Source organism: Cydia splendana, chromosome Z, assembly GCF_910591565.1.
Source record: "Cydia splendana chromosome Z, ilCydSple1.2, whole genome shotgun sequence".
Taxonomy (NCBI): domain Eukaryota; kingdom Metazoa; phylum Arthropoda; class Insecta; order Lepidoptera; family Tortricidae; genus Cydia; species Cydia splendana.
The window spans coordinates 8,962,568-8,982,996 of record NC_085987.1 but is presented as its reverse complement, the minus strand read 5'-3'; the positions used below and the strand labels follow the sequence as shown (position 1 = coordinate 8,982,996).

At 38.2% G+C, this 20,429-nt stretch overlaps 1 protein-coding gene across 1 annotated transcript in view; it reads left to right on the top strand.

The window, feature by feature from the left end:
• LOC134804220 (uncharacterized) overlaps window positions 1-18,153 on the top strand; it is a 71,785-nt gene extending 53,632 nt beyond the window's left edge. The window contains exons 2-7 of the mRNA XM_063777186.1: window positions 6,270-6,385; window positions 6,962-7,096; window positions 7,783-7,933; window positions 9,704-9,921; window positions 12,596-12,709; window positions 14,471-18,153. Coding sequence (XP_063633256.1) covers window positions 6,270-6,385; window positions 6,962-7,096; window positions 7,783-7,933; window positions 9,704-9,921; window positions 12,596-12,709; window positions 14,471-14,701 — 965 coding nt within the window. The 3' untranslated portion in view covers window positions 14,702-18,153. The remainder of the gene's footprint in view (window positions 1-6,269; window positions 6,386-6,961; window positions 7,097-7,782; window positions 7,934-9,703; window positions 9,922-12,595; window positions 12,710-14,470) is intronic.
• The last annotated feature ends 2,276 nt before the right edge of the window (window positions 18,154-20,429 follow it).

Sequence of the window (20,429 nt, the reverse complement as noted above, 5' to 3'; positions counted from 1 at the left end):
CTGGATTCCAGGAATGTTGAAAATTCACTAAAGGTCGGTAGTGTGTCTGAGTTATCACTGATCTTGTGTTCCCATAGTTTCCGGGATTCCTGATCAAGCTTCTGTATGACCAGGTGGATAATAATGAGATCCCAGGATGAAACATCTATATTCATGTTGGTGAGAGCACTTAAACATTCATTTGTTGTGTCCAATATTTGTTTGACACCATAACAAGATGCTGTGGATAAGGTCTTTTGGCTTATTAATCGATTGAGTATGCACGATGAGATGTAGCGTGTGTTACTGTACCTTTTCTTTAATAATGTCCAACATTGTTCATAATTTGCATCAGTTATGGGTGTGTGTCGTATTAATTGCTCTGCCTCACCTGTCAGATGACCTTTCAAGTAATGGAGCTTTTGCACAGGTGCTAAAGTTTGGTTATTATGGATCACAGATTCAAATAAGTCATGAAAGGTAGGCCACTCTGCATACTTGCCGGAAAACACTGGGCTAATAATTCTTGGTAGCTTCACTGCACTGGATACATTGGATTCATTATTGTGTGAGTGAGCTGTGGATATTGCCGGCAAGCTTGCTTGTGGTTTCATTTTGTCCAAGGCCTCTTTTAACTGACATTTATATTCGATGTATTTCTCTTCGACTCTGTCATAAGTCTCGGATGTGAAATAGGTGTTGTTGGGATCTTCGGATTCTAACACGATAGCTTGATGATTGTTCTCGAAACATTTCCAGTAGCCTTCTAACAGGTCTAACCTTGTTTCTATGTATGTACTCGTAATCCGGGCCTTGGGCGATTTTTTGAAGTTAGATACGGCTTTATCTATCTTCTCTTCTATATTTTTCTGTAATTTGGTGTAAGAGTCGACTTCCATGATGATTTTGGTGGTGAACTTTCACTTGTTTTACAAACTATACGGTTCGAAGGACCATGTCCGACCGCCTGGCCGGCACAATTTGGATTTGGATAAATCTGGTTCAATGGTGGATGATTATGCAATAAAACTTTGATTTTATGAAAAGACGCATTGTATTATTACTTTTCACATACATTTATACCGTGAATCGACACTATAACTAATTTTCCGTTTTATTATAAAGGAAAGCGAACTAGCTAGTGCAGCCATTTTTTGCAAGAGGCCGAAGCACAGAAAAAATATCTTTGAAATAAATCTAGGCCGAGCTGTTTGAGATATCAAATTAAACTTTTTCCACAATGAATGGCAAATTACTCATAAATTTTATAATAATACATATAACGCTCAAACAACCGGTACGTTTGTGGGTATGTATGTATGTATGTATGTATGTTCATCTGTTCCCTCATAACTTCTAAAGTACTCATTGAAATTTGACAAACGACGTGTCATTCGAATCGTCTTAATCGTCCGCTGGCTATAGGCTATATGACGTCACTAAAAAATGAACACGGCGCCCTCTAGAGGTCATAAAGTCACGAACCAAAAAAATAAAAATAAGTAATGATGACGTGTTGTATATCATTTGAAAGAGCTCAATTAGCACATTTCAAATATATACATATTGTTAGCTTTTGCACCCGGCTTTGCTTGCATGCACCCGATAAAACATTAATTTATCTGGTAGGTAATTCGAACTACGAATCTACAATCGCTCTGGATTCTATCTATCCGCGTGTTACGCGACTACGGCGATACAAGAAGGATTTTTCAAAAGAAATTTGTTTGGCCGCTATATACATGGTGTTTTTTAAAATGACCTGCAATATTTTATAACGTGAATAGGTATAGAAGTCCAGATCAGCAAATTTTTTTACGAGATCGGGTTTGGCCCCATGGTAAAAGTTGCTTAATAATCTTAGTATATTCACCTCGTTAAAATTCGCAGTGGTCAGGCGAAGCATACTGAAACGTACCTATGTGACGCACCGGACTCGGTCCAAAAGGCGACACTAAAAGGGTCAGGCGTAGCCCGATGTACGTGGCGCGTTGTACGCGGTCCAAAGCCGGGCGCCTTCGGCACCCTCATACTAAAAGAGTCGGGCGTAGCCCAACGTACGAGGCCTGATGTACGCGTTCCAAAGCCGGCCGCCTTCGGCGCCCTCATACTAAACGAGTCGGGCATAGCCCGACGTACGAGGCTCGCTGTACGCGTTCCAAAGCCGGGCGCCTTCGGCGCCCTCATACTAAAAGAGTCAGCCGTAGTCCGACGTACGAAGCATGATGTACGCGTTCCAAAGCCGGGCACCTTCGGCGCCCTCATACTAAAAGAGTCGGACGTACCCCGACGTACGAGGCTCGCTGTACGCGTTCCAAAGCCGGGCGCTTTCGGCGCCCTCATACTAAAAGAGTCGGCCGTAGCCCGACGTACGAGGCTCGCTGTACGCGTTCCAAAGCCGGGCGCCTTCGGCGCCCTCATACTAAAAGAGTCGGGCATAGCCCGACGTACGAAGCACGATGTACGCGTTCCAAAGCCGGGCGCCTTCGGCGCCCTCATACTAAAAGAGTCGGGCATAGCCCGACGTACGAAGCACGATGTACGCGTTCCAAAGCCGGGCGCCTTCGGCGCCCTCATACTAAAAGAGTCGGGCGTAGCCCGACGTACGAGGCACGATGTACGCCTTCCAAAGCCGGGCGCCTTCGGCGCCCTCATACTAAAAGAGTCGGGCGTAGCCCGACGTACGAGGCTCGTTGTACGCGTTCCAAAGCCAGGCGCCGAAGGTGACTTTAAATATTATTGTAAGTAACGAAATCCTGAACCCAAAATTAATTACTTAAATAAAAAATAAGTTCAAAAACTAAAACCCCACTACTGCAAATCGCGCTCTAAAAAGTATGTAACAAGATAGAATTCTTATCTGAAATTATCATATAGGAAAATTATAAGAGTTATCATTTTTTTATATATTTACAGAGATTCAGAGGATAGCCGTGGTCGTATGCCACTTTACCTTAAAGTTTATAATCGTGGCATACGTCCACGGCGATCCTTTGAATATCTCTGTAAATATATAAAAAAATGATAACTCTTATAATTTTCCTATATGATAATTTCAGATAAGAATTCTATCTTGTTTCATACTTTTTAGAGCGCGATTTGCAGTAGTCGGGTTTTAGTTTTTGAACTTATTTTTTATGTATGCTAGGATCGTAAGTACCTACCAACTAACGGTGCGGGATTAATGAGTGTGATATTTACTAGGGAATAAAGCGCATGATCACTAAACACGGATCTTGACGGTAACTTACATAATTTCATAAGAAACAAATACGTTACATACGTATGGAATGTGTAAGTATATTGAAGAACAAAATAACTAATAGAAAGATAAAAAAAAAATCTACGCATTCTAGCGAAGATATCATGTTACATAGTTATCTACATGTATGTTTACATAGTTATCTACATGTAGGCACGCTAGGATACAACGCACTAGCGACGCGCAGACTGTTCGACCAGCTAATAACCGTGCTCCGTATCCTGCGTGGTCGCCTGGACTGTCCCGAGTTAGTTGACGAGGCTTGTAGATTATTTGTCCCGGACGGGCGTACGCGGTTTCGTGCTGACCGGCTGCGTCTCTTCGCGGTCCCTCCCGCCCGCACGGTCTCGCGGCGCAACTCGCCCGTTTGCCGAGCGTTGAACACGCTCAATAAGCTCGGTGCTGTGCAACACTCCTGCGATTTGTTTGCGGACGGCTGGACGGTTATTGAGAGAGAGTGTTTGAAATTATGCGAGTTACTGACCTAAGGATTTAATGGTATGTACCAATTTTTTGACATGACCTTATGTAATTATTCCATACTTTTATTATTATTGTCTTTTGTTTATTATTATTATGTATTGACTTAGGTATAAGAAATGTAATGACTAGGCTAGTCCTGTAAAGTTGCATTTTGTTTTAAATAAATAAATTGAAATTGAAATTACCAACAGTGAACTCTGTAGTATAAGAATAGATAAATATTAACACTACCGTAATATATAACATGCATAACAGCAGCTAAGTCCTCAAAATCACCATAAGTTGAAATAGTATATAAAATCTAACCGCAGAGATGTGAACTAGGTTCAGAGTAAAGAGAAATGGGGCTTAAAATGTCAAGGGCGATATCAATACTTTCATGGAAATCGCTCTCTGTTCAATATTCAACCTTAATTTCTTAAGGATTTCGCAACTGGGAAGTAAGTGCTCGCATGTAAAGAACCTCACATGAGGAATGCGGCGGAGCGGACGACATGTCATGTTGAATTAACTCCACGGATGTTACTCTTGCAATTCATTATCTCGTTGTTTCCAAGAATCAGCGCGTGACATCAATCAGTACTGCTTACTGACATTTCACTGTCAACATCGAAAGTGTAAACTAAAATACATGTTCTGTACTTCCATAGCATACCCGTCCCATTTTCTTGCGTTTTATTTTTTATTGTTTATTTTGGACAACTCTAAGGACGACTCCTGTACGAATCGCTATGACTTGAACAGAAGTCGTGTCGTACTTAGGGTCGGTTGCACCAAACCGTCTGTCATCGTTAAAAGCGTTTGCAATTTTTTTTTGTATGGGAAATTTCATACTTCGCTGCTGTTTGACGTTAATCAGTCTGTTAAATGTTGTTGGTGCAACTGGGCCTTAGTCAACGAGCTGTTGGCATTTATTAGGGATTTATAATACAATTCATCATCAGGTTTTTTTTAATCACTATTCATTTTGAATGACCACTTAATACCTATAACGAACAATTAGTTAACAACCGTTCTTTCTACATTTTTCAAGTGAATTTAATGTCAATTAAAAAATCCACACCGTTGGCTCCCTTTCGTGAAAAATATGGCTTAAAAAATAACATACTAAACTTGTTTAATACTAAGTAATTTAATCCTATCTTTTTAGCCAATTAAGAACCTCATCAATTTGCTGGTTCACAGCAAGCAGGTACATATATTTTTTGCACGTGATTGATATTTCATATTAGCGATAGGCAAGTTTCCAATCTTATCATAACCCAATCACTGTTTCATACGTCAAGTATTTTTGTTACATAAATGTTTCAAAATACTACATTTAAGCAAGCAGTTTGATATGGTGACAACTACATAAGTGATACGTTTGTATAACTAATGCATTTCTTGATAGAGTCAAACTTAGATATAGACGGACAGTTATCTCTGTCTCTACCTCGGATACCTACTACTTATTTAGGTATTATCTGAGGTTATAGGATTAAGTACGTGGCCGAAGCAGGAAAAATGACTTGCCTTAAAAGCTATCTCCCTTCGGCAGTAGTGGCCTTGTGGCCCCAGGCGGCAAACCAAACCAATAAATTATGATGAGAAATAGGACTGTAATTTTAAGGACGCGACGCCGTTCTTAAGCGTAGCCACTTTGGGTGCAGTACACAATTCTTTCGTTTCGATATTTTAACTCGGAGTTCGACTTTGTTTCCGTGAACATAAATAAAAATTCCAAATTCTCATTCGACAAGGTATTCCATCGAAATGGTGTCACGGACAGCAAAGGCTGGTTTACTTGTACCTACCTAGTTACAAGAACATGCGGTGCGGGCTTGTGCAATCGACAAAGGTCACAACACTGAAATATGTGGGAAACATCATCCCCGGCCATATCCGTTTGAATTATTTTATACTACCGGATTCACTCGGTTAAATAGTTAAAATATGCATCGCCAAGTAAAGCAGTACAGACATTGAACAACAAGTGGTCTTAGGCTCTTTTGTTTTGTAGGTAATGTTAGCGTAGGCATTTTTATGGATGTGTGTAAACGGAAAGACCTTGCTAGACCACGCTAAAGTTTAGCATCTGCGGATAGTCTAACAAAGGTCAGTAATGTCAGTATGCACAGTACCTACAGCAATACTTACACTAGGTTATAGACGTGTCAGGACGTTCGTTATAACTCCCTTACATGAGCACCATTGCGGACCCACTACCTACTCTTTTGACAATATGTTATATACTTATACATATAATATTACTACTGACTGTAGATGAGAACACATTGTGAAACGTAAGTAAGTAGGTATACTAAATATTGATTAATGATTATACTTATAGCCTCGACCTCCGTAACTCAAAAAATTAAAATACATTACATACATAAATCATTAAAAATCTGAAAACGACACCTGAGACGTTAAAAGCCTATCATTATAATATAACTGTATAATGTTATTGCAGCTGTTGGTACTCCTTAAAAATAAAATAACGCCATCAATTGTGTAATGGAAACATCAGCTGCTCAATAGAGTGTGTTGTTCCTTGTTCCAGGTACGGACGTGTGTCCTATGAAGTCGGTGGTGCGCCGCATCGGACAACAGCTGTTTACCGCCCTCAGCAGCAAGGGAATGGCGATGCTGGTCAACCATGGCATTGCCGAGGAGAAGGTATAGATTCTTAGTGATCAAATATATTTCAAAACACCTTTTTCAAAAACTCGGTCTTATATGTTTGACGCCAATGTCTGTCTGTCTGTCTGTGGCATCGTAACTCGTCGCCGATTTACGTTAAAGCGAGTTTTCTTAGGTATGACTCATAAAAATGGATCCAGAAGTTTAAAGAATATAAGCTCTTTTCCAAAATGACGTACCTTATATGTTTTTGGCATAAAATGGATTTTGTTGGCATACCGATATAGCGTAGGATCTTTTTATTTATTTTCATTTAATAGTTATTGCGATAAGCATAAGGATGTGTTGGGATATATTTGGTCACTTTGTTTGGTGCTGACTATGACTGACTGGATGGATGACCCCTTGTCTTACTTAATACGCAGTCACCCTGACAAGATCCCAGAGAGAGAGAGAGATAATAGACAGCTGTTTGGTACTCAGAGGTGACTATTTTTCTACCAATACTTTGTTTTTGTTTCTTTAATTTTTCTTGTGAACTGTGAAGTTATGAAGAATATGTAGTTAGTAACTTAGTATATAGGTCATATAAATTTAACAATTAACTTACAGTTAAAAGCAGTGTACGCAGACTTGGACAACTTCTGCGCGCTGCCGGAAGGATGTCGGGCGCAATACCTCCGCAACCCGGACAACAACCATGGTTACGTGCGCCCGGGGACCGAGCAGTTCGACACCACCATGACGGTAAATAAAAAAAATTTAGAGAACACAAATACTAAAAAACCGGGCAAGTGCGAGTCGGACTCGCACACGAAGGGTTCCGTACCATAATGCAAAAAAAAAACGGAAAAAAATGCAAAAAGAAAACGGTCACCCATCCAAGTACTGACCACGCCCGACGTTGCTTAACTTTGGTCAAAAATCACGTTTGCTGTATGGGAGCCCCACTTAAATCTTTATTTTATTCTGTTTTTAGTATTTGTTGTTATAGCGGCAACAGAAATACATCATCTGTGAAAATTTCAACTGTCTAGCTATCACGGTTCGTGAGATACAGCCTGGTGACAGACGGACGGACGGACGGACGGACGGACAGCGAAGTCTTAGTAATAGGGTCCCGTTTTACCCTTTGGGTACGGAACCCTAAAAAAAAACGATTTACTAGTTACTACGGAGTGGCAGTCCAGAATTTTGTACAATAGTTGTTGCACCAGTCTGGGCCTCCGGAACGTCGCGCGAGCGGGCGCACGCGGCGGGTGGAATTGTAGGCAAAATCCGCCGCACGCGCCCGCATCAGCGGCGCTTATACTATTTTTCGTTCCCGCTCGCCTGTACTTTATGAACAGTCAGCCGACCTGTACATTAACGTTTGAAGGATGTTAGGATGTATGTAGGCAGTACTTCACAATAAACACGTACTTATGTTACAGGAGCTGCGGCACTTGTTCAACATCACGACGCTCTCGGCGTCCTCCATGCCAGCACAGGAGATCCCCGAGTTCACGAAGCACGCCGTGCCCCTGGCGCAGGACCTCACTAACCTGTCTCGCGTTCTGCTGCAGGCGCTCGCTTACGCCTTCGGTTAATATTTCTTATATTTTTTAATACAAAACGCCCAGCGATAGGACTTAGTCCCATAATAGAAATACACTTTTAAAATATTCACATGACAGCCTCGCCGTATCAATGGTATCAGACTCAGATATCGTCATCTGTTGCTCAACGTGTGTTTTGCTTTTATAATGCTTTTGTTTTTCTTATTTAACTGCCTTGCGAAGTCTCACGTTGGCTTACGAATGTTTATAAATGTTTAGTGTGTAGTGTACGACACGATGATAACTTACACTTGTTACGTTATATTATTTTAATTATTTAATCAATCCTTTCCGTTTGCAGTTAAATTGAAGTACCTATAGTTTCTAGGAGTACACAATTCGTTAGCACAGTCAGCATCAAAACTAGCGTATCAGACTAAGCGTCAATAGTATTCTAATACTATCCAATCTCCGATAGTAACAAAAAGAGACATGTCTTTAAAAATAGAATAATTAAACTGTTGCAGTTACTTTGAACGCGAACTATCGAGATAAACCTGTAATTGGAAAAGTATTCGAGGGTGGTTGAATACTATTGGCGCGTTGTTTCATATGCTACTATTACGGCTGACTGTACATGTCTTGCAAAAGTATAATCGATAGTGTTTTTTTGTAAAACAGAAAAGCCCTTACGGCTTTACGGTTTTCTGGATTATATTAGGTAAAGTCTCGCCCGTTTGGCTCTGAAACATAAGCTATCGGTATTTTATACAAGACAGGAGACACTTTACTTTCACTCACTAAAATGAAATTAAAGTAACCTGCAGTACATATTGATTGTTATCGTCGTTGCATCGCAGCCATCGATTATTATCAAACGCACTCTGACTGTTGCGTCAATCAATAACAACCGGTTCAATGCCTATCCAATAAATCATAGAATCATAATCAGACTCACAGAACAGTCAGTTATTATGTTTGAAGCTGCAATTATTTATAGGTGCCTGTAGTTTGTTATATAGAATTAGTTATTTCAATGGAGAACCTTAACCGGGTCCTCTTACATATACTTAGTTATCATTATCACACACGTCGTTGCATCTCGCAGTTGTTTTGTTCGTGTCGCCTATACAGACGGATCGTATCTACCTTACCGATAGCTAGGAATAGGTACAGTCATTTGCAATAATATCTCACAGAACGAAGTACGCAAAAATATGTGACTCGCATTTATGGCTCTACTTATAAGATTGTGCCAGATATCTTTTCACACTTTGTTGTGCAAGATATTATTGCAGATGACTGTACTCTGACAGTAAGTACCTAATGCGAAAATATTATGCAGATGACAATAAGAACCAAACAATGATTTTTATAACATTCAAACTTTGTTTGCTTTGCTTTCTTATTATGGAAACGTATAAAATGCTTGCAATGCGAAACTAAGCCATTTTTAATTTCTCCTCTTACAAAAGGACTATCCTTGAGGTATGTTTATCGTATATATGTATATACCTATTCCTCAACATTTTCGGATGTCTAATGAATACTATAGTTATAAGGAATCTTAGATGAGCATTCAAACCTCTTGTTTTTTTATTGACAGTATTATTCTAAGTGCTGTTGTTGTAGAGCGTACACAAATAGGATAATTTACTAGAAAAACCTTTTCCCCCTCTCCTGACAATGAACTTACTTCCTCGTTGTTAAGTACCTATATTCACATTCGGCGTAGTTGTAATTATGGTCAAATTAAATAAATATCGAATACCGGTAGAGAATATATCATTAATATGTACATTTGTTGGTGAACCAGGTCTGCCGCCGGCGACGCTGCTGACGTGCCATTCGGGCATGCTGTCCAGCGAGGGCAGCAACCCGTCCACCATGCGGCTGCTGTACTACCCGCCCGTGCCGCCCGAGGACGAGGGCCCGTGCTGCGACAGCGACGCCGTGCACTACACCCGCTGCGGCGCGCACGCCGACTATGGCACTTTCACGCTACTTGCGCAAGACTCCGAAGGTGGCCTCGAGGTATTTTTACTTGTGAAACCGTTTTTTATCGTTGACAATGACGAATGCACAAGAGAGTGGAAAAAGAACGCGTTTTAAATATAGTTGTCAATTGGAATTAGAAAAAGTCTATGAATAACTGTTGTGGGTATTTTTAGTGCTAGTTTACTCGTACGAGGTCATGCTAAATAAAGTTTAGTCCAATTATTTAGCAACAATCGTAACAAAGAACAATAAGGGTCGGTTAATTGCACCAAACCGTCTGTCACCGTTAAAGCGTTCGCTAAATTTATTTGTATGGGAAATTTCATACTTCACTGCTGTTTGACGTTAATCAGTCTGTTAAATGTGGTTGGTGCAACTGGACCTAAATGAGTAACTTGGGAAGCATCAAGAAACGCCTGCTAGAAGACACGCAATGCAGGTTATTTAATTACTAGGTACAGGTACATAATTATAAAACTAACGGTACAGTTATTTGTTCCTTGAAATTTTAGGGACAGAGAAAAATAAAAAGCGTTGACGTAAATTTTCGTCGCATCTGTTATCTAGCGGATACATTTTTTTAACAAGCTTTTATTAGGTCGACCTGTATGTAACTAACTATGTAATGGAATCTAAGGTAACTAATTTAACCATCTTCCAAGGATCGTAGCGTCATGAAAATTGGCAGCTGTATGTAGCTCTGATGACAATACAATAATATGGTACTCTCGAACTGATCTGATGATGGAGACAGGAGGTGGCCATAGGAACTATGTGATGAAACAACGCAACCTAATTGTGTTAGGGGTTTTTAGAATTGTCTCGATGAGTATTAGTTAAATTGTCTGTCGTAAGAAAAGTACAGTCACGAATAAAAGCTTGTACCAAAAATGAAATTTTTGCCAAAAACTTATTAATTTTTGATTGGCGTTTGTCGATAAGCGATTGTCATCTTGGCTAACGCCCCTTAATCTCTCTTACTTAAGAGTCGTAAAGATATTGCTCGATTTCATCAAAAATGTTCAGGCTATCAGAATTAGATAGCGGTAAATAACAAAGACGTTTTTCTTTTATAATTTCAATAAAAGTTTTTCGTAAACGTCCTAAACACAATATTTACCGACTTAAATATTTCATCATTAGGTATACCCAACCCAAGGTTACCAGCGAACTAAAATAAGAAATTTTGATGATTAATTCACTCTTAATTTTAATTTTGAACCGTTTATTTAAAAAATAACACGTCTAAAAGCAGATTCAGTATTCGGCATTTTTCACTCCTGCCACGAATATATCGAAACGCCAGATTACCCCGAAATAAGTACCCTGTTCTCCGGCTATAAGTATTACCCGGTTCGCAGGTTAATAAAGGCTATAGATAGATCAAGGTCAGTGCCAAGGCCATTAGATCAATGTCAATGTAAAGTTCTAAGGTCATTCGCACCAACCGCGTAGAATCCCCAGTATATTTTAACGTGTAGTATTTCCTCATAACTTGAATTGGTTGTTCGTCTTCCGTGTCAGCTAAAGACGATGCTTGTCCGTCCACATAATACTCGTATATACGGAGGCACTCCTTATTCCGACTCCTTATCATTGCACACAAACTTGAAACATCAGCTACCTAAAGTTAAAAAAAATGCGAAAGTATACATAAGTTTGGATTTTAGTAGCTTGATTAAAAGTCTCTATGGGTGCCTTATACTCGTAAGTCTACCACTTAAATGAGGTAGTTGCCAACTACCTTATATCGAACTAGTTTGCATGCCGATTGTCAACTTAGCAGGCTGTAGCAGCTGGGACTTTTGGGACTGATTCTAGTTAAGTACAGTCAGCAGCAGAAGTTGCTAAGCGGGCGAGGTGTTCAAAATTACCTTGACACGCTCTTATACTCTTAACAATAACGTCGCGTCTAGATCATTTTGAACACCTGGCCTGCTTAGCAACTTCTGCTGCTGACTGTAGGTACCTACCTACTTAACTTTTACTTTCTTCTAATAATTGAAATAATACAAATCAGTCCCACGCAGCCAAGCCTTGAACCAGTCCAATAACTAAAATAACTCGCCAACTGGCTCAGTCGTCGATTTTAACTTTTCAAGCAGAGTTACGTCACAGTATAATAAAGAGTACTAACGTACAGTATGGACACTCCCTGCCTCCCGTTGAAAGTGCCGCCCACCCGCTCTCGGTTACCTCACAGTTACCGGCTGGCAAGGACGCGACGACGCGGTGCGCAAAGGGAGGCCACGTAAAATATTCAAATATTATACAAATATTTACAAAACCTATCAGATCACACTGAAAACAACACAATATCTATATGAACAAAAAATCATGTTTTCAACTTACGTAATATGTTGCTGGCCTGAATTTCCTTACAAAAATGTTGTTACTTCGTTTATTATACTGATTCAAAATAGGAAACTATTGTATAAATCTAGCTTAGATACCCACCTTACAGCATAATACGATTTTTATTACTTCCTAATTCGTGCAATGAGTTTTGAGTCATTGAGGTCATCGAACTTAACAATAAAATGGCGGGAACCCTAGCACGTCTTATCTCACTCACACGAGCATGGTACGCGTTCACTACACGAGCTTAGACTGTGTGCGTAGGAACGCGTTTGTTTCATACATTCGATCGCCAGTGTCCGGGGTGTGGTTACGTATTTCAACTAACATGTGTATGTGAAACTGTTTTCAGGTAAAACTGAACGGCAGCGAAAAGTGGCAGTCAGTCGGCCATCTTCCCGGCGCTATATTGGTGCAGACCGGGGAACTGCTCGCCGCTTGGACAACCAACATTCTGCCGGCCCTGGTCAGTAACATTTGCATATAAACACTATAGTCTAACAAACCAATTTATCAGTAACAGTAGCACAAAATAAAACTAACCCACTCTTTTGTATTAAATCAGTTTAAATATCCGCTCTATTTTATATGCGTATTTACTCAATAAGAACATTCATCGCACCAACTGTACTGTTTTTGAGAGATAGCATCTTGAACATAATATACGCAATACAGTAGAAACATGGCAGAACCGACATTAGACTTGCTTAAAATCACCAAATATCACCAAGGGGGGGTAAAAATACTAACATACATCTACCTTGGGTTTTTCTGCTTGTTCACTGGCATTAAAAATGGAACGCAATAAGTTTGTTATTTTCTTAAGAAAAAATAAAAATATTTACATAACAGCGACGAGAACACGAACTGTCGCGTTGACTAACATTTTATTTACTTACTGCATACAGTACGTTATCAACATTGTGAAATTATTATGTTCTGGAGGAATATGGAAACGTCACAATTATTGTTATTGCACCATCGATATTTACAGAGATCGTTATGCACGACAAACAAAACAACTCTGTAACAATAGTTATTTGTTTTACAAGGGGGCAAAGTTGTTGTTTAACCGCTCGTGCTAATATTGATACCCGAGCAAGCGAAAGATTCCAAAATTGAACCACGAGCGTAGCGAGTGGTTCGACAAATGAAATCTTGAGCGTTGCGAGGGTTTCAAAGCACGAGGGTTAAACAAAATTTGCCCCCGTGTGAAACACAAAATTTTTCACCACACCATCCGAAGCAAATATTAAATGTAAAATATCAAACAAAATCAAATTCAAATGAATGTTATTAAATATTTATCATCCAAATTCATCATTTAAAAGTCAATTCTACCAGCAAACATAAGAAAACAACTCAAAATTTGTATTTGATTACTTTGCCTCACATGTGAATTACTGATAGCAAAGTGCAACTTTGCTATCCGTTTTTGAAATGCAAAGTAAGCCTTTCCGAGCTGGTGTGGTGAAATAGTACATTATTGTCGAGGCTCGGAAGTAGCTACTTGCAGGCTGAGGATTCGTTTTAAACGGACGACCTTGGGAGTCCGTTTAATTGAATCCGAAGCCAGCAAGTAGCCTTCCAGCCGAGTCATATATAGTGCTTTTCTCAAAAATGGTGCAAGAAATATAAATATCATAGAAATATTTTACAAAAGCAACTTTCTTACGTATATATTTTCACAGAAAAAAGTAGAAACAATTGAAAAAATTAGCTTTGCCGCCTTTTTATTTTTTAATAAAAAAATAGGAGTGTATTTTTCTGCCGAAAATACGCCAACCTATTTGAGACAGCTAAATAGTCGCGGTACTAATCATCTGTTTGGCTGTTTAATGGGCCTGTGCCTTCATTTGATATGGCCATTTCAACTTTTAAAAAGTTTGGAACTCGACAAATAATGGAATTTGTATGCAACATTGCAGTCCCAAAATCGAGACTGCAATGTTTTTAACTTTTTAAAATTTTGACTGACCATAAACTACGCGCTTCGCAACCTATTTTTTAAACGGCAAAGTCGACTTTGCCGTCCATTTTTGAGAAAAATAATTAATCTTTGCACTTCAAAATATGTACCTACTAACTAACTAACGCTAAACTGTAGTTTTTATAACGCATATTTGTATTTTTTATATAGATAGCACAATAGCATTCCCTTCGCGACAAGCATAAATGGATTGTTTTTACTTTTGGTGAGATATTTTTTTAACTTTGAATGCTACAGATGCACCGCGTAGTGGTCCCCTCGGGCACGTACGCTCGCGCTCGCGGCCGCCACTGCGTCGCCTTCTTCTGCCACCCGGACACCGACGCAGTGCTGCCGACCCTGCCACTGCGCGCCACGCCCGCGCCCGTGCCGCCCGTCTTCACCCCCCACACCCACTTGACCTTCCACCACCGCCTGCTCAACGCCGCCCACCACATCCAAAAGCGCTTCAGAGAGACGTACGCGTGACTAGCGCGTACGGGGCACAAACACTACATCGTGCCGCTTGAACGACGGCATACGGCCCCGTGAACATCTTCATGAAATTAACAGCGGGCGTTATTTCTCTTCTACGTTTCCTCTTTGTAGCCCAGCTTAGTACTCCAGCACCACGGTTTGAAAACTTCAATTCATGTCACACGGCGCACGACCGCGCAATGTGTTTTTTACATGTGTTAACTCACGAATTCCTATTAGAAGCGGGTATCCGACTTTAATCACGAGATGAAAGAGCAATTCACAGAAGAGAAATGTAGAAAAATTTAGCTTGAACAAATCTATTTTTTTAATACGACTTGCGCCGGCGACAGCCTCTGGCAAGAGACAGCCTTTGCCGTCAAACACCGGGTGTACACATAAGGTACAAATTGTGTCGAAGTGAAAATGTGAACTTTAAAACCAGCCTACATTCGTTTATAAACGACTACGCTCCCAATTACTGCACAAAATGGACCAACATATCATACAGTATAAAGTGATTGGCATATCAATGACAGTAACGTAGGTGATTTTCTCAGCATGTTACTTAACGTAATAATTGTAAGTAGAATCATGTTAACTTGCGGCAATGTTTACATTGATTACTGATTAGTGTTTAAGGCGCTAGTGTTGGAGTGCGCAATTAGTGAATTTAATAACGAGCCTATGGACTAATAAAGCGGCTGCTGTGAAGAGGAGCCGAAGCGACATGTGTACACCCTGACTCAAGAGGCGTGATCAGTGTTTCCGATGCACTCTTTAAAGATTCTTGAAAATTTAGCCTAACATTCACCTCGCGAGTCGAGAATCGTATTTTATGTTAAAAACACATATTAATGTACCTATAAAAACTTTTGTCGTGCTCACACTACACGAGCACAATAAATAAAGAACGAAGGATTTCATGTATATGGTGCGACGCACGGACCCGAGTGTGAATGCTTGGCCGACACATCTATCCAACTAAACGAAATAACGTTTTTACATAAGCGAGCCACGTTCAACTGTTAAAAAAATAAGAAATTAAAGGCCTTCTTTATAAAAAAAATTATATATATAATTAGGTTTTATCGTGGACAGCAGAACTGTCTTCTTTAATTACTACCAAAATGTGTTCTGCTAGAATTTATACGATTATATACGTTATATTTAGTAGCATCTTTTTCTAGTTGATTTTTATTACTATATATAAAATATCTCGGCTGAGTTGGACTGTTTTCCCTAAAATACCTATATTTATAAATGATATTTTTTTCGTACTTAATTTAATTACTAAAAGAGTTTTTTGAATCATATACAAATTTATTGTTGTTGGTTGAATATGGACGTAACCGTGTTATTAACATTCTCTAAAACATGACACTGAAATGTCATTTTTTTATTGCTATGCGATTAAAAAATATTCATTATAGGTACTTACCTTAATTAATTAATAGGTACTTAACTATATACCATATACCCCTCCTTTCGTAAAAAAAACCGGTTTAGAAATATATACTCGTATCGTATTCTTATTAAAATTGGGGTTTAATCATTATTAATAATTTTCGTGTCTTTGAACCAGTATTTGGTTACTTAATATATATTTATTGTAGTTGAATTTTATTAGTTCGATTGCTATAGGTAATACGTATGTCATTAAGTGAAACGTAGGCTACGCATAAAATGCTCCCGTTCAAGTATTTTCTTAATAATGAAAAAATGTTAGTAATTACAAACTTGACATTAAAAAGACAGAAGCGTATTCTTGCCCGAGATTCAGATGTTTCAAAATGACAAAGACATTTGTTTTTTTTTTGTTAATATTTTAACTTTATGTCATTCCCGAACTGGCATTTCACTTATTTAATTGTGATGTGCTGATGTCTTTATTATATTTAATATTTTCGTGTTTTAAGGATTTTGTGCTTTTAGTATTAATGTCAATAGTTATTTTGACTATTGCGAGTCGGCATCTACTTAAATTTTGTGTGTATCAATGTGTATTAGTTAAATAGCAATTAGCGGCTCGGCGTCGTCTTCTACTCTAATATTTTGCTTTTCTTCTGTTAAATTTGTAAACTTAGCTTCTTGCTTTTCAATTTAAAGCGATATTAGTTTTTAATTAAATGTAATCATTTGTATCGATTTCAGACCACTGCTAATGAACACGCCTCTTATTACTTATTATTAAGTGGATCGTGTCTCGTCTCATTGCACCGACAGCTCAATTTTTCACGCATTGTTTTACGTAATTACAGAGTAGGTAATGTGCGTTAGAACATCGAATTTATAAGTTAATAACAAAACAGACGTACACTAATTAATTTCAAGTACTTAAATATTAATCAGTTTCAACACATGTAATTCAAAAAGATTGTATATCAGAAGAATTTGATACTTACATTTACTAGGAAAATTAACATATTTTCTGGATGGTACAGTAAATAATACAAAAACCAATCTAGGTAATATGATTGGATTGCCCTTTTTAAATATGTAGATTGATTTACAAATAATTAGAAGACTTCTCTATTCTTGTATGGTTATTTATGGGCTATGGAATATATATTTCCTTTCAAGCATGTCGATGCATATCAACCTTCCTTAAATTCATAGAAAACAGCAAAGAAGTTAGTAAAATAAACAAGTAAACTTCCCAGTTTTGATATGCATCAGAGCTATTAATGTATTAATTAGGTAAAATAACTATCTAAATATTACCTGTAATACCCAATAAGTATTAAAAATTAGAAGAAAGAAAAGAAGAGAAAATAAGTTGATTAATGAAATGCAACCAATGTCTGTAGGTACAGTCAACTATAAAAATATGGGTGTACAAATCATCTCAAAAATATGTCCCATAACTCTTATGTCAGTGAATTAAGAACTATGGGACATATTTTTGAGTAAGTTGTCTACACCCATATTTCTACAGTTGACTGTACAAGTAGGTACATATCTAGCTCAATATGTACTTGCATCACCCATATTTTCATCACTAGCAGGTTCAAGTCACATATATGTTTAGTCCGAAAAAGTACAAAATTGTACCTACTTGTACGCAAGTACTCTTCTAAGATGTATTTACGCTACACAACGCTACGTACTGATACAACTTGCATTGTTTTGCTCATCTCTCATCTTACAAAGTACTTAAACTGAAACCACACTGTAGTACCACAATACAGATGTAGTGCATAACTATTTTCCATCGTATTTTCACGGAAACATACAAACGTGTCTTGCTATTTCAGTCAGTCTCGGTACAAAAAGTACTGAGATTGACTGAAGTAGCTGACAAATACTGAACGTTTTCGAGAACATACGATGGAAAACAATATTATGCACTACGTCTATACATGAACATTTCTGATTTAGTACCAGAACGGTAATGCCATTATTTTAATTTCAATATCCAAATGTTACAGGAAATAAATATGCAATTGTAAGAAACAAATAAATTATTAAACTGGTGTTTTATTTATTTTATATACCTAGGTACCTTTCATTGAACTGGGGGAACACATAATAACTATTGTTAATAAAATTGTTTAAGAGAGTCAATAGGAACCCGCCGGATGGCAGAGAGTTTTTATGACTCTAGTCTAGTTAGTTTACAATTTTTATACGGCCAGAGTTACACGCAATGTTTTTCATCACACTTCTGAAGAAAAAAGTTTAAGTAATATAAGTGATAAATAAGGAAAAATACACATGTCGACCTCCATTAGGCACTCCCACAAAAAACGATGGGCGAAGAGCGATTTGAGCTAGAAACGAGTTGGCGAGAAGCGAGTGTAGTTCTGATAGTTTTGTCGCTCAGCTATATAGTAGTTACCAGTGGGAAAAGGTGGGAAAAAAATTCCCAGTAGTTACCACTGGTAACAACTTGGTGGTAACTAGTGGGAATAACCCAAATATTTAAGTGAAACGCTTTCTTTTTCCTTTTAAAGGCATCAATGCTAAGCGACCCTTTTTCATTGGTCTTGAGTGTGACGTGGAAAAGTTGTTGGTAAGTTGCAGGATTAAAACTTCAGGGGATGTGGTGAGCTGGCGAGGATAGAACTTGGGGAAGGAGATAATACGATAACTAAAGGACGCGGGAAGTACAGAATGAGAATATAATAGCTTTATAAACAAGTAGGTATACGAATTGGTAAGGACATAACAGTTGCAAGTAGATACTAGATACCTAATGTGATGACTGTGATGTCCATAAAACTAGCTACTTATAGAAACAATATGTGTGTTCGAATTTTACTTGAATATGTGTAGGTATGTATGCGTGAAAGGACCAAAAATGCTGTACAGTCAACTGTAAAATTATGGGTGTACAAATCATCTCAAAAATATGTCCCATAACTCTTATGTCAGTGAATTACGCACTATGGGACATATTTTTGAGTAAGTTGTTTTTGTTGTCCATATTTTTACAGTTGACTGTACCTATAGAGGGACCCAGTACAATATGACATATGTTGACAGGAAGGTATGATTTGGTCCGTATTATTAGAGTACATACAGGTGACATACATCGTATGAAAAACAGTGTACGGTTTCTGAAGTTCCTTAAGGTGGTTCGATTTTCATACAAAATTCAATCCGTGTTCATTAAGTAACTACACACTATTAGTACACAAATATTTCCGCATTTATCTACTTTCGAATATTCGTTTGCGCGAAATGAATAGGAAAACAATGTTTCATACAGAAATCATGCAAAAATCATAGTTAACTTTTCATCAATTTTACGTATGTGTGTGTCACAAATGTCGTGTACAGATACATTTGCGACGTTGCCATACCATTTCCGACGTTGCCGGGCTGACCACGGCGCGAATTTGGAGTGCCGTCATGTTTAGTGCAATTTTGTTGACAGGTACTTAATTGACCGAAGCGAGAATAAGTACCCGAACTTCGTCAGCTTAGCTAAGAACTATCATGGTGTGTTTTGTAAACAGTCGCTTTTTTGCTTATAAACGGAAGGTTCCCGGTTCGATCCCCAGCTGGGACATAACTTTTTGTCTTTTTTTTACACCTAAATTTCGTATTGTTTTTTTTTATTTATTATGGGGATTAAGTATGGGCTAAGCGTATTCGTTTATTTTTTACAAAGATAATTAGAAATTATACTCTACCTAATCTCTTGGATTTATACAATCAGGACATCCTCACTGCAATCAAAAATAAATGTATAAAATTTCCTGTAGTTGAAAATAATGGAATTTTGTCTATGAATGAAAAACACAATTATTACTAGTTACTACCCGGTAAGTAAATTATAACTTTATTAGAATCCATAATATATTGTTGCATCATCTTTCTTCCTATTACCTATATTAGACATTTTTTTGACGTAGCGGAAACTAAAACTTCTATACAAATATTTGGAACATAGTTTTTATATTAGCATCAGGATTCAAGAAGAATATGCTAGTGATTCTGAGTTGGAAGAACCCAAAAAGATCATAATCTATGAAAATCAGGTATTGAATATATTTATTTAAAACGTTGATAAAGTAATTTATTGATAATACCAAATAATACTGAATATCTGGGGGAAGCGCTGGTGGCCTAGCGGAAAGCGCGTGTGACTTGCAATCCGGAGGTCGCGGGTTCTAACCCCGGCTCGTACCAATGATTTTTCGGAACTTTTGTACGAAATATCATTTGATACCTATTTACCGGAACCTATTTATATACCGATACCTATTTTTCGGTGAAAGAAAACAATGTG